The sequence below is a fragment of the Polypterus senegalus genome, chromosome 7 (genome assembly GCF_016835505.1).
Source record: "Polypterus senegalus isolate Bchr_013 chromosome 7, ASM1683550v1, whole genome shotgun sequence".
In the NCBI taxonomy this organism is placed as follows: Eukaryota; Metazoa; Chordata; class Cladistia; order Polypteriformes; family Polypteridae; genus Polypterus; species Polypterus senegalus.
The window spans coordinates 17483851-17498477 of NC_053160.1; the positions used below are offsets into that span (position 1 = coordinate 17483851).

Below are 14627 nucleotides of genomic sequence, written 5' to 3' on the forward strand. Positions count from 1 at the left end.
AGCTTGGCTGGGCTGAACGAAGCTCAATTCAAACCTCAAATTCTTTATAAAGAAATTGGAAATAAATAATAAAAGAAGCTAATTTGCATATGATTTGCCACCTCATTGATAGTCATTTGTCAGTTCATTAGATATCGTGGTACAGTTTGTCTTTGTGGACATGGATGGCTCCATGTGCAACACTTCTCTGAGCATTTTTGAATTTCTCAATCCATTCATGAATACTCCAAAATGGCAAAACACTGTCTCCATATTGTACAGAAAGCTTTCTATTGATTTTGTCCCCTGGTGCACCTTGGGCGCATAAAAAAAGTGAATCAATTACTGTTTGCTGCCATGTTTGCTCCTAGAAAAAAACAAAAGAAACTGACTGATCATGGGTCGAAACTCTCTGTGACCACAAACTCAGCAAGTATCTACATGTGCATGGACAAAGCTGGACAACCAACGAAAAACAAAATTATCAAAAAAAGTGTGGATAATTATCGACTTACTCTCGTATATCTGAGATCTGCTTCTCAGTCTACATTGTCCTGTTCTGCAAGTCTGTAGCACCCTGGCATGGGGCTTAGCAGTTCCACGCCCAGGTTTTGTCTAAATGGGGTTGGCATCTTCTCCTTATGTTTATGTGGGGTCCATCCTGCACCTCAAGACCTCCAAGTGATGTTCATGATGTTGACTTGGCCCAGTTGGCGTAATGAAGGGTGCATGAATGAAAGTTCTGGGAGTTTATTCAATACTGGCTTCTGCTCTTGTGCCTCATGCTGTTGGAATAGGCACCAGCCCTTTAAATCTCTGTATTGGAATATGTAGGATCAGAAAATGAGTGAATGTTTAACTGGTGCAAAATTAGGAATGTCACAAGAATTGATACGTCAGTACCAGGCCAATACCAAAATTCCAAATATACAGTCATATGAAAATGTTTAGGAACCCGTCTTGATTATTTGGATGTTTGTTTATCATTGGTTGAGCTTTCAAAGTAGCAACTTCCTTTTAATATGTGACATGCCTTATGGAAACAGTAGGATTTCAGCAGTGACATTAAGTTTATTGGATTAACAGAACATTTGCAATATGCATCATAATAAAATTAGACAGGTGCAATAAATATGGGCACCCCAACAGAGATATGACATCAATAGTTAGTTGAGCCTCCTTTTGCAAATCTAACAGCCTCTAGACACCTCCTATAGCCTCTGATGAGTGTCTGGATTCTGGGTGGAGGTATTTCTGACCATTCTTCCATACCAAATCTCTCCAGTTCAGTTAAATTTGATGGCTGCCAAGCATGGACAACCTGCTTCAAATCACACCATAGATTTTCGATGATATTCAAGTCAGGGGACTGTGACAGCCATTCCAGAACATTGTACTTCTCCCTCTGCATGAATGCCTTTGTAGATTTCGAACTGTGTTTTTGGTCATTGTCTTGCTGGAATATCCAACTCCTACATAACTTCAACTTTGTGACTGATGCTTGAACATTTTCCTGAAGAATGTGTTGATATTGAATTGAATTCATCCGACCCTCGACTTTAACGAGGGCCCCAGTCCCTGAACTGGCCACACAGCCCCACAGCATGATGGAACCTCCACCAGATTTGACAGGAGGTAGCAGGTGTTTTTCTTGGAATGTTCTTCTTCCGCCATGCAAAGTGCTTTTTGTTATGACCAAATAACTCCATTTTTGTCTCATCAGTCCAAAGCACTTTGTTCCAAAATGAATCTGGCTTGTCTAAATGAGCATTTGATACAACAAGTGACTCTGTTTGTGGCGCGAGTGCAGAAAGGGCTTCTTTCTCATCACCCTGCCATACAGATGTTCTGAATTGTAGAACGATGTACAGATACGCCATCTGCAGCGAGATGTTCTTGCAGGTCTTTGGAGGTGATCTGTGGGTTGTCTGTCACCATTCTCACAATCCTGCTCATATGCCGCTCCTGTATTTTTCTTGGCCTGGCAGACCTGGTGGGTTTAACAGCAACTGTGCCTGTGGCCTTCCATTTCCTGATTCCATCCCTTACAGTTGAAACTGACAGTTTAAACCTCTGAGATCGCTTTTTGTAGCCTTCCCCTAAACCATGAGACTGAACAATCTTTGTTTTCAGATCTTTTGAGAGTTGCTTTGAGGATCCCATACTGTCTGTCACTCTTCAGAGGAGAGTCAAAGGGAAGGAAGCACAACTTGCAATTGAGCACCTTAAATACCTTTTACCACTCATGATTGGACACACCGGTCTATGAAGTTCAAAGCTTAACGAGCTCATCCAACCAATTTGGTGTTACAAGTAATCAGCATTGAGCAGTGACATGTGTTCAAATCAGCAAAATGACAAGGGGGACCCACGTTATTACACAGCCAGTTTTTCACATTTGATTTCATTTCATACAACTAAATACTGCGTCACTAAAAATCTTTGTTCGGAAAACACCCCAGAACTCAGATGTTCCTAAAATGAAATGAAAGGACATACCACTGTTATCTTTTTTGTTCAAAGTAGAGTCAATTATTATGCAGGCTGAGAGGGGTTCCCAAACTTTTTCATATGACTGTATAGTGGTACTAGCTTTCCTACAGAATTGGTAGTACCGAGTAAAATTCAGTACTGCACAGCTTCGTGACAGCAAGCAAACAAATTACTTTGGATTAGGGTTACCAGATACCTGCAAACCGAAAGGAGGACACCGAAGATCATAAAGGAGGACAAAGCCATGATAAAGGAGGACAAATGTTTCTCAAATTTCATATCTGTTTGCTTTTTACCATTATAAATACAGTACAGTATCTATACAAAATTTGATTCATCTATCTGTAATTATAATCATAGTTTAAGTGAGCATTTGCAAAAGTATTCAGTTAAAGTACCACTTCCAGTTGTGCGATTTTTCTGAAATTTCATATCTACTTATTCTTCATCATTTCTAATATCCACACAAATCATGAACCATACCAGAAACGGCACACTACACAATAACGTGCAGTGAATCCACTTGACTTGAGCATTCCTAGTCTTCATCCTCTTTCTTTCTCTGTACGTTTACCATTCGTTTGCTCAGAGGTTGATGCGCTTGCTGCTTCCTGAGCAGCTCTTCTTCTCTCCACCCTAGCGGCCCGCTTCTTCTCTACTTCTGTCAGCATCTTTTCGCATTAAAACTGATTAAGTCAGCGTTTGTGTTACAATTACTTAGTACGTTTTCCTTCATTTTTCACTTAAGCTGGCACTTAAGTCTTCAATCTGCCTCAAGAATGATTGAAGATATGAAGAGGTAGAGGAAGTGACAGCGTAGGTGGTAGGGAATGAGAACAGCGCCCGTACGCATGTGCTGCCCTGCTGGCCGCTGCCGAGAGTTGATTCTACAATAAAACACAATAAAAATAAAAAGAGGAATAACCTTGGAGGTGAATCATCACCCCGATAGCGGATAGTAGACGTCACGTAGTATATGTGTACCAAATTTCAGGTCAATAGTTCAAACGGTTTGCGAGCTACAGGTGATTTAAAATCCTGGACAGGCAAACGGACAGCCACGGTAGCATATTATATAAGAAGATATCTTTATTTATAGCCATAGTTTACTATACAAAATCTGAAATGTATTTAGGTAAAGTACCACTTACGGTTGCCAGAAGTGGCCCAAGAGTTGATCGGATTCCTTATTTTTGATATAAAGCCGGTGTACAAAATCTCATTGATTGAGGACAAAGCATTTTCCAGGTATCGTCTTTACACATAGACAGACATAATTTTAAAAATGGTATTTTGGACTCAGGAACATCTAAAACATCAAGATTATTCAAAATCTCGAGGTCGAATTTATTCACGATTCCTATGCTCTCTCTATACTATGCATACAAGAAAGTAATAATGCTAACCCTGTATATACTGTCAAAATGTGTCGTTTGTGCGGTATATCTTGAAGCACTGTGGAATACACAATCCAGCATCACAGAAGGGACACTAGTAGCGTGATTCCTTGCGCATTTTCTTTCCAGACTGATCAGCTTTTGAACAGCACACTGCACATGTGCGATTGACACGAGTGTCACTCTCGGATTCATCAGAGTCACTTTCGATTTCACTGTCCATTTCAATTCCACCGCCTGAAGACAGACTCACTTTGTCATCACTGTTCGTATCTCTGTCGAGAGCGTGCAACTCCTGGGCTGCTGAATATTGTTTCTTATGAGACGCCATTATGAGGTGTAGGAAGGCGCAAGGCACAGATAAATGGTCTGGGGGGCCTGAAGGCAAACCCCGTATATTAAAGTACCCAAAAGGAGTGAAAAAGAAACGCGTCGTACTACGCAAAGGTTGATTTTATGCTTTTCTCGAGACAGTCAGCTAGCAAGATGGTGTCGACCCCCTCTAATAGGAATTCTGCGAGGAAGGGGAGGATCCAGGTGGTCTGACTCCGGAAGTGACATCAGAGTGGGGACGTTGTCAATCTTTCTTTCTGCAAAGGGATAGGGAGAAGAGAGAGTGCTATTAGACAGCGCCCCCTCATGTCTCGGCAGTAAATCACACTTACCTAAGCCCTTACGTTGCTCCCCAAGCACACACATGTGACAGAGGCTAGGACAAGACGTGTCTGCACTGTTGCCTGGGTAACGCTCAAGCCTGTTGCTTATACAAGACACACCCACATCGTTTCCAGAGCAACATTCGGCACTAACGCTGTTGGCATTTTTACAGCCCGAGTAATCTTTGGGTTTAACGCTTACGTGAGACGCGTCTATACGCTGCCCAAGTGATGCTTGGGACTTACGTATTTAGCACTGTTTTTACAGCCCAAGTGCCACCCAGGTCTAGCGCTAAGGAGGTTAGAGGTGGGACAGTCTGTTCGTGCAGCGCCCCCTAGCGGCACCCATGGACCACAACAGGGCTGACTCATGGGACTGCAATTCCCAGCCTGCACTGCAGGTATCCATGCAGACACCGCAGTCGAGGAAAACTGCCACCTATTGTATCAAGGGAGCAAATAGTCTCCCCTTGTCCTTCCATTACATTGGCCTCCCTGCCAGGTAAGAAGACTTGAACCATCGTCTGGTGTCCTTGACACCCTCTCAGCTGATCTGATGACTACGGGTGGCAGCTGCTTTAAATATGTCCCAGTCTGTGTGATCAAAATAGTCCTGTAGGGCTGAAACAGCTCCCTCTGACTACACTCTGATCTGTTAATAGTTTGGACCATTTAAAGAAAAAAATTCTAAAGAAAACAGTTGCTATCGATTAATTAATAAGGTGAGCCATGCTTGGTACATTCATCATGAGAAACACCCTGGAGGCACCCTGAATGTAGGATAGCAGAGACTATCATGCCTTCATGGAACCATTCATCCATTTCCTAATCTGTTAATCTTGTTCAATGTTCCAGGGTGCTGGTGCCTGTTCTAGCAGTATTGGGCGTAAAGTGGGATACCAGACATCACTTTAACAAACCTAGACTTAGAAAATGACAATAAGCACTTAGACTCCAGCTGGTCTCCACCTGTAAAACAGAAATAATGTAACACCCTTACTAAGCAGAGTGAACTTACTAGATGTTAGGGCTGAAATTGCTTTTTACCCACAATCCATTAAACTGTCTTTTTTTTTCAATGTTTTCTTTCTGACTTAATGATTTGGATATTAGGGTGACTCAGGGTGGACCCCGCTGGCTGATGGAATGACTTGCGCTCAAGAAGACATTGATATGAACCTGTTACGTTACGTGCATACTGGTGCCCTGAGCTCAGATGTGCATGATTCATTTGTCTTTCATGTGAAAGATGGTGGACACCAGTCTCCTCCTCAAACATTCTCCATCATCATCAAGGATATGAAGAAAGGTAAAGTTGGTGTGCTGATCCTTTTGTGTTTATTTATATGATCCTAGTTGTGCTACCCATCTAAGACAAGTTGAAAGCTGAGTAATCAACCACAGTGTTAACATTTCCAGGGCACCTTGCAATGCATATGTCTCTGTTATATGCCATTTGGTATGTGATTCGTATAAGCACAGTTAATGCTTGTGATACTCCATCTGTTGGAATGACACATACAATGCATATATCTCTGTTATATACCTTTTCGTATGGGGTTTATAAAAACAATGTTAATGTTTGTGACGACACCATCTGTTGAAATGACAAATGCAATGCATACATTTCTGTTATATGCCATCTGGCATGAGATTCATAAATGCTGTGTTAATATTTGTAATGCTCCATCTGTTCAAATGACAAGCTAACATATTTAGCACTGTTTTTACAGCCCGAGTGCCGCTCGGGTCTAATACTAAGGAGGTTAAAGGTGGGATAGTCTGTTCCTGCAGCTACCCCTGGCGGCACCCATGGACCACAACAGGGCTGACTCACAGGCTGGCAATTCCCAGCCTTCCCTGCAGGTATCCAAGCAGACACCATAGTCGAGGAAGACTGCCACCTATTGTATTGAGGGGGTAAATAGTCTCCTCTCTGTCCTTGCATTACACTGGAATGTGTATATGTCTCTGTTATATGCCATTTGGTGTGGGATTCATATAAGCACAATTAATGTTTGTGATACTCCATCTGCTGGAATGCCAAATGCAATGTATATATCTCTGTTATATGCCTTTTGGTATGGGGTTTATAAAAGCTGCATTAATATTTGCCATGCTCCATCTGTTCAAACGACAAATGCAATGCATACATCTCTGTTATGTGTTATTTGGTATGGGATTCATATAAGCAGTGTTAATGTTTATGATGTGCCATCTGTTGGAATGACAAATGCATTGCATACATTTCTGATATATGCCTTTTGGTATGGCATTCATAAAAGCAGTGTTAATATTTGTGATGGTGGCCATCTGGTGGACTTTTAAAAATGTCATCTTCCTTATACAAGATCCTCAGTTGTGTTACTGGAACACCATCACCTATTGCATTTATATGCATCCTTTTTTATTTTTTGTGTTTTCTTTTTGAAAGGAGACATTGCTGTGTTTGCTAAGCCCCTTCGAGTCTCTAAAGGAGAGAGAGCCATACTAACAACCAGCGTTCTGATGGCAGAGGACAGCACGGACAAACCTGAAGAGCTCCTTTTTGTTATCACCTCCCCTCCTACGTCAGGCCACCTGGAGTATGTTAACCATCCAGGAGTGCCAATCACCAGCTTCAGCCAGATGGATATCGCAGCTTCAATGGTTTGCTACGTTCACAGCAGTGCTGCCAGTCTGCCGAAGGACATGTTTCGGTAAGTGCATCTGAAAACTTGGTGGTCATCCTTCCATCTTAGTCAGATTCTAAATTTCTGAAATAATATTTGAAAACAAAACTGTTCCCAACTACATTAGTGTTTGAGGGCAGCTCAGTGGTGCAGTGGTTAACGCTACCATCTCATATCTCCAAGAGTTTGGATGTGTGTGTCTTTTGATGAACTGGCAGCTTGTCCAGAGTTGGTTTCTGCTTTGTTCCTCAGGACAATGGAAGTCTGAATAGCTGACGAACCTGAATTGACTTAAACAGGGTGAACAAAGGCATCAATGGATGACTTAGCATATTCATTGAGTCTATTTCATTTGCCTGGAGGTGTGATCGCTAATACAATCAAATTAAGTGAACGTTTCTCTGCCTAATGTTGGCCTCTTTTTACTTGCATGGACCTCATATTGAGAGTTCACAGTGACAACTTCCAAATGCAAATTCCACACTTGGAATCAACTCCAGACCTTCTGCCTGCTTAATAGTTAATGAAATAATGAGGGACCTGCTCACTCCTGGCTGTGAAACAGCTTGTCAGTCAATTGTCCCAATACTTTTGAGCCCCTGGAAATGGGGGGAACCATGTAAAAAAATGGCTGTCATTCCTGAATGGCTCATATGATATTTCTATTAAACCCTTGGAATTAATGCTGAAAAACTATACTTAATCACATAATGATTCATTTCATTTCATTTCAAATCCACTGTGGCGGAGATCAGAGCCAAAATTGTGAAAACTGTGTCACTGTCCAAATACAGGAGGTCCTCGGATTACGACATCTCACTCCCATAAAAATGTTAAAAAAAATGAGACGTGAGTGTTTTGGCTTCTGCCGTTAGCATCGTACTTATGGACTACATGGGCAAACTAGTATGGTAGTATGTGGCGTATGAGGGAGGGAGTTTGTGAACTAGTTTGGTAGTACGTGGTGTATGAGGGAGAGAGTTGGCGAACTAGTTTGCTTGTGCACGGCAGAAGTACGCGGCATATGAGTGAGGGAGTTGGCAAACTAGTTTGGTTGTATGCGGCGGAAGTACACGGCGTATGAATGAGGGAGTTGGCGAACTAGTTTGGTTGCGTGCAGCAAAAGTATTAGGCGTATGAGTGAGGAAGTTGGTGAAATTGTTTGGTTGCGTGCAGCGGAAATACGCGCCGTATGAGTGAGGAAGTTGGTGAAATTGTTTGGTTGCGTGCAGCGAAAGTATTAGGTGTATAAATGAGGGAGTTGGCAAACTAGTTTGGTTGTACGCCACGGAAGTATGCGCCGTATGAGTGAGGAAGTTGGTGAAATTGTTTGGTTGCGTGCAGCGAAAGTATGCGCCGTATGAGTGAGGGAATTGGTGAACTAGTTTGGTTGTATGCAGCGGAAGTACACGGCGTATGAATGAGGGAGTTGGTGAAATTGTTTGGTTGCGTGAGGCACAAGTGTTCCATTTGTGTTGCTTTGGCCCTTATCATGGCTCCTAAATGAAAGTCAGAGTCTTTAGATGGTAATTCTTCGAAGAAGAGGAAAGCCATCAAGTGCTAGGCCTTAGCCGCTCTATTGTAGCAACAATTTATCAAGTATAAGGATCAGGTTCTCCTGCCTCTCCAGCTTCCTCCTCCCAATAGGTCGCTCTCTCCCACCATGCAATGCTCCTTCCAGAGTGCAAGCCAACCACAGGAATAAGGGTAAGGAATTTTTTTACACTCATTTTTTGTCATTTTTTCTGTTACTATAGTACAGTGCACATTACAGTATATTTATGTCCTTTTTCCTTTTTCTGTAGCTTAGTTGTGTTTTTATGTTCTAGATTATGATTTTACAATTGTGTTAGGATAGGTAAGTGACTTAGGCTACGGTGTGTTTTGACTTACAACAAAATATGGGTTACATCACTGTCATAGGAACGGAACTGTGTCGTAACCCGAGGACCCCCTGTAAAAGTGGACCAGACTGTAAATAATCTAGAGAAATGTATTAGAAAACAGCAATTTTATTATCAGTTCTAACTCTGTGTGTAAAGAAACTGTTAGTTACTTTATTTCCACCAACAACCTGACTAAAAGTCTCCATTTGAATAAAAGTCCTTGAAGCATGGCACCACACAGAGTGCAGGCTTCGAAGCAAATGTGACGTAACTAGAACACGTTTCTTTGCGATTTCCATGCTTGTCGCACACAACACCTTTGGTAGTTGCTGACTGTTTGCACTCGGTGGTGGTTAAAATGTCCACATAGTGTTGTCCTGACTGTCATGACAGATTTGACGCCAGGGCAAAGAGCCACATCAGAACCAGAGCTTACAGGTTCTACATCATCCAATTGATTGTCATTATCTCGATCACTGCTTTTATCATCAAAATATCCATCCATCCCTCCATTATCCAACCCGCTATATCCTAACTACAGGGTCATGGGGGTCTGCTGGAGCCAATCCCAGCCAACACAGGGCGCAAGGCAGGTAACAAACCCCGGGCAGGGCGCCATGCTCACCGCAGGGCGTGCACACACACACACACACACACACCAAGCACACACTAGGGACAATTCAGAATTGCCAATGCACCTAACCAGCAAGTCTTTGGACTGTCGGAGGAAACTGGAGTACCCAGAGGAAACCCACGCAGACACGGGGAGAACATGCAAGCTCCACACAGGGAGGACCTGGGAAGCGAAACTGGGTCACCTAACCCACTGCGCCACCGTGCTGCCCCATCAAAATATTCATCTTGTAATATTCTAGTTGTTTGAAAACATCAGCAGCTTTATACCCTTCTCGTGACGACATCATTTTTCCACAAGCTTTTGCCATCAAAACAAAACATCTATGGCTAGCCACTAGATGGCAGCATTGCAGTGTGTAACTAAGACACAGCAGCAGAGCTTTATAGTGGATGCGTCTTGTGGTCATTCCAGGTAATAACAGGTCGATAACTGCAACAAATATTGGGGTGCCAACCCGGCTGTGACAAAAACAAAATAAAACAGTGCCCATTGGCATGACTACAAACAGAAATGTTGCCTTCTGGCATTCTAAAAAAAAAAATCATCTTTCTCTCTCTCATCAACAAATGACGCCTCCTTCTATGGGGCTGGGCTTTTATGGTCCAATGGCTGGAAGAGGAGGAGTCAGTTGCCCTCACTGGGCTGTCCCTTAAGATGACACACCCCTCTTGGCCTACTGTGGTATTATATACCAGGGAGAAACCTGGATGGTGAATATCTGACGCACATTCGTGACAGTCTGTTGTGGCTGTATATTGAGATACAAGTCATGTGTGTTGCATTTTGACAGGCTGAATGAGATACGACTTAACTCATACTGCACGTTAAAAGTCTAAAGTAGTAGTTCTTCGCTGTTTTTTTGTCTGTGGGTCTCGTGGCAGGTTGGGGTATCCACTTTCATTCAAATATCACAGCACTGTATGAGGTAACTGAGACGCATCACCAGAGATCACCAGCATGCTGGTTGTGTCTATTGCAGCTGTACACTGAGGTACAAATTATTTCATCTGTCACACCTTAACAGGCTCAGTGACATATGAGTTAACTCATACCTCGCATTGAAAGTGTTAAGTGAATCTAAGAAGATGTCCATGGATCAGTTGGTTTGAAAACATAGTGTTGAATGGGGCTTAGCTCAAGTGCATCTTAACAGTTTTCTCTCCAAACCAGTGACACACAGCACCTCTCTGCCTGACTAGGCACAGCATTTGAATGTCGGTGCTACGTTTTTAGTTAAAGGAGTGCGTTATCATTTCCTTTCTGTAGATGGGTCCAAAAGGGAACAGAAACTTGCTGAAGACCTGCCTTGCCTCTCTCATTGCCAGATTCATTGTCAGCAATGGCGTGTCCACCCGGAATAGGACTCTGGAGATCACGGTGGAAATGAGCGACCGCCACCTGCCCACCGTTTCCCAGAATGCTGGTCTTCAGGTGCCCGAGGGCTCAATGATGGTTATTCCAACAGAGGCCTTGCAGATCTCTGATCCTGATACCCCGGCACAAAATCTGACCTTCCTCCTAGCTCAAAGGCCACAATTCGGGCAGCTGTTCCGAAGGGGCTCTCCACTGCAGCAGCGGCACTTCACTCAGTTTGATGTGGACAGCTTGCACATGGCCTACAAACACGGTGGAGGTGGTGCACAGATTGACCGCTTCAGTTTTGTAGCCTCTGATGGCACAAATTCAGGATTCATTGTGGATGGAAAGATGCAAACAGAGCCAATATTTTTCATGATTCAGGTAAGAAGCCATTAAGTGTTTAGAAGTGTTCAGAAACTATTAAGAAGGTTAAGAGAATGTCAGGTTATATAGCACCTTGAGGTGTGAAGTACAAGTCACAGTTGGTTCTGCTCAAGCTTTGTAATGCACTGGTGAGGCCTCATCTGGAGTACTGGGTACAGTTTTGGTCTCCAGGTGACAAAAAAGACACAGCAGCTCTAGAAAAGGTCCAGAGAAGAGCGACCAGGCTGATTTAGGGGCTGCATGGGATGAGTTATGAGGAAAGATTAAAAGAGCAGAGCCTTTACAGTTTAAGCAAAAGAAGATTTAGAGGAGACCTGATTGAAGAGTTTAAAATTACGAAGGAAATTAGTACAGTGGTTCAAGACGGTGACTTTAAAATGAGTTCATCAAGAACATTGGGGCACAGTCAGAAACTTGTGAAGGGTAAATTTCACACAAAAATTAGGATATTTTTCCTTACACAAAGAACAATAAACACATGGAATAAGGAGTGTAGTAGACAGTAGGACTTTAGGGACTTTCAATGTCAACTTGATGGTTTTTTTGGAAGAATTAAGTGGATAGGACTGGTGAGCTTTGTTGGGATGAATTGCCTGTTCTCGTATAGATTGTTCTTATGTTCTAATGTTCTATATAGCACCCTTATGTGTGGAGTACAACTCACAGGAGGTTGTGCTCAAGCTTTATAACACGCTGGTGAGGCCTCATCTGGAGTCCTGTGTGCAGTTTGGGTCTTCAAAATGGTAAATGGCCTGTATTTGATATAGCACCTAACTAGAGTTCAAGAACCCCCCTAGGCACTTTACAACACAACAGTCATTCACCCACACATTCATACGCTGGTGATGATAAGCTACTATGTAGCCACAGCTGCCCTGGGGCACACTGACAGAAGTGAGGCTGCCGAACACTGGCGCCACCAATCCTTCCGACCACCACCAGGCAAGGTAGGTTAAGTGTCTTGTCCAAGGACACAACAGCTGCATTCTCATGCCGGGAGCCAGGATCGAACCTGCGACCCTCCGATTGCTGGACCACCCGCTCTACCGACTGAGCTACTGCTGCCCTAGGCTACAAAAAGGCTACAAAAAGGACATAACAGGCTACAAAAAGGACATAACAGCTCTAGAAAAGGTCCAGAGAAGAGTGACTAGGCTGATTCAGGGACTACAGGGGATGAGTGATGAGGAAAAAGTAAAAGAGCTGAGCCTTTACAGTTTCAGCAAATGGAGATTAAGAGGAGACCTGACTGAAATGTTAAAAATTATGAAGGGAATTAGTTGAGTAGATTAAGACTGTTATTTTAAAATTAGTTCATCAAGGACACAAGGACATAGTTGGAATCTTGTTAAGGGTAAATTTTGAACAAACATTAGGAAGTTCTACACAGGGAACCACAGACACATGGAATAAGTGACCCAGTCGTGTGGTAGACAGTAGGATTTTAGGGACCTTCAGAACTGAACTTGATGTTGAATTAAATGGATATTTGTTGGGCTGAATGGCCTGTTCTCGTCCAGATTGCTCTAATGTTCTAATAACAGTCAGTTTTGCCCTGTGCTAGGACTGTCGTTGTCATTGCCATCACGGTGGCACTTTTGCCAACAACAATACTTTACAACACTTCTGCATATGTAGTCTACTGATGCACTGGTTAGGCCTAATCTGGAGTACTGGGTACAGTTTTGGTCTCCAGGTGACAAAAAAGACATAACAGCACTAGAAAAAGTCCAGAGAAGAGCAACTAGGCTGATTTAGGGGCTGCAGGGATGAGTTATGAAGAAAGATTGAAAGAGCTGAGCCTTTACAGTTTAAGTAAAAGAAGATTAAGAGGAGACCTGACTGAAGTGTTTAAAATTATGAAGTGGATTAGTCCAGTGGATCAGACTGTGACTTTAAAATAAGTTTATCAAGAACACGGGGACACAATTGGAAACTTGTTAGGAGTAAATTTTGCACAAACTTCAGGAAGTTTGTTCTTCACACAGAGAATCACAGACACATGGAATAAGCTACCAAATAGTGTGGTAGACAGTAAGACTTTAGGGACTTTCAAAAAGCAACTTGATGCTATTATAGAAGAATGAAGTGGATAGGACTGGCTAGCTTTGTTGAGCTGTATGGCCTGTTCTCATCTACATTGCTCTAATGTTCTAATGAAAGAAAAATACATGCAACATCGATGAGCTAAAATGATGATTGTGCTAATTTTCAGTTTTTGAATCTTTGGTGAATAAACACTTTTCTCCAATGCAAGAAGATCAGGTTTGAGGAAAATTATTGTGTTCATAAAGATACTTTTCATTGCTTCAAAATCCCTTCATTTTTTTTGTCTGGCATCTCCTGACTCAACAGTACAAGTAAACCTCCACATACAGTTTACTGTCTAACTTCTAACCCATCTTGATGCCTAGTTATCTTTTCTTCTGATACCACCACTCCCTATTTTTGTCACATCACACCTGAGTAAATTTCATATTTTGGTCTTTTTTGCATCATATTTTATGCTGGACCCTTATGATAAAGAGTGAACCAATAAGTGTCTTCAGCAAAAGTGATGACATTGTGATCTGTAGCAATAGTAAGGAGCAGATTGAGGAGACCCTGGAGATATGGAGATATGCTCTGGAGAGGAGAGGAATGAAGGTCAGTAGGACCACCAAGACAGAATACATGTGTGTGAATGAGAGGGAGGTCAGTGGAATGGTGAGGGTGCAGGGAGTAGAGTTGACGAAGGTGGATGAGTTTAAATACTTGGGATCAACAGTACAGAGTAAAGGGGATTGTGGAAGAGAAGTGAAGAAGAGAGTGCAGGCAGGGTGGAGTGGGTGGAGAAGAGTGTCAGGAGTGATTTGTGACAGACGGGTATCAGCAAGAGTGAAAGGGAAGGTCTACAGGATGGTAGTGAGACCAGCAATGTTATATGGGTTGGAGACGGTGGCACTGACCAGAAAGCAGGAGACAGAGCTGGAGGCGGCAGAGTTAAAGATGCTGAGATTTCCATTGGGTGTGACGAGGATGAATAGGATTAGAAATGAGGACATTAGAGGGTCAGCTCAAGTTGGATGGTTGGGAGACAAAGTCAGAGAGGCGAGATTGTGTTGGTTTGGACATGTGCAGAGGAGAGATACTGGGTATATTGGGAGAAGGATGCTAAGGATGGA

The 14627-nt window shown here is 42.7% G+C and overlaps 1 protein-coding gene across 4 annotated transcripts in view; it reads left to right on the top strand.

The window, feature by feature from the left end:
• The window catches only part of frem1a (Fras1 related extracellular matrix 1a), a 265444-nt gene that overhangs the window by 197035 nt on the left and 53782 nt on the right, over window positions 1-14627 (top strand). For 2 of the 4 annotated variants that reach the window (XM_039758260.1, XM_039758261.1), the window contains exons 23-25: window positions 5639-5834; window positions 6960-7224; window positions 11046-11460. In XM_039758260.1, the coding sequence (XP_039614194.1) occupies window positions 5639-5834; window positions 6960-7224; window positions 11046-11460 (876 nt within the window). Of the gene's footprint in view, window positions 1-5638; window positions 5835-6959; window positions 7225-10986; window positions 11461-14627 lie in introns of those variants that run through there. The other 2 variants (XM_039758263.1, XM_039758264.1) reach the window with 2 other exon arrangements.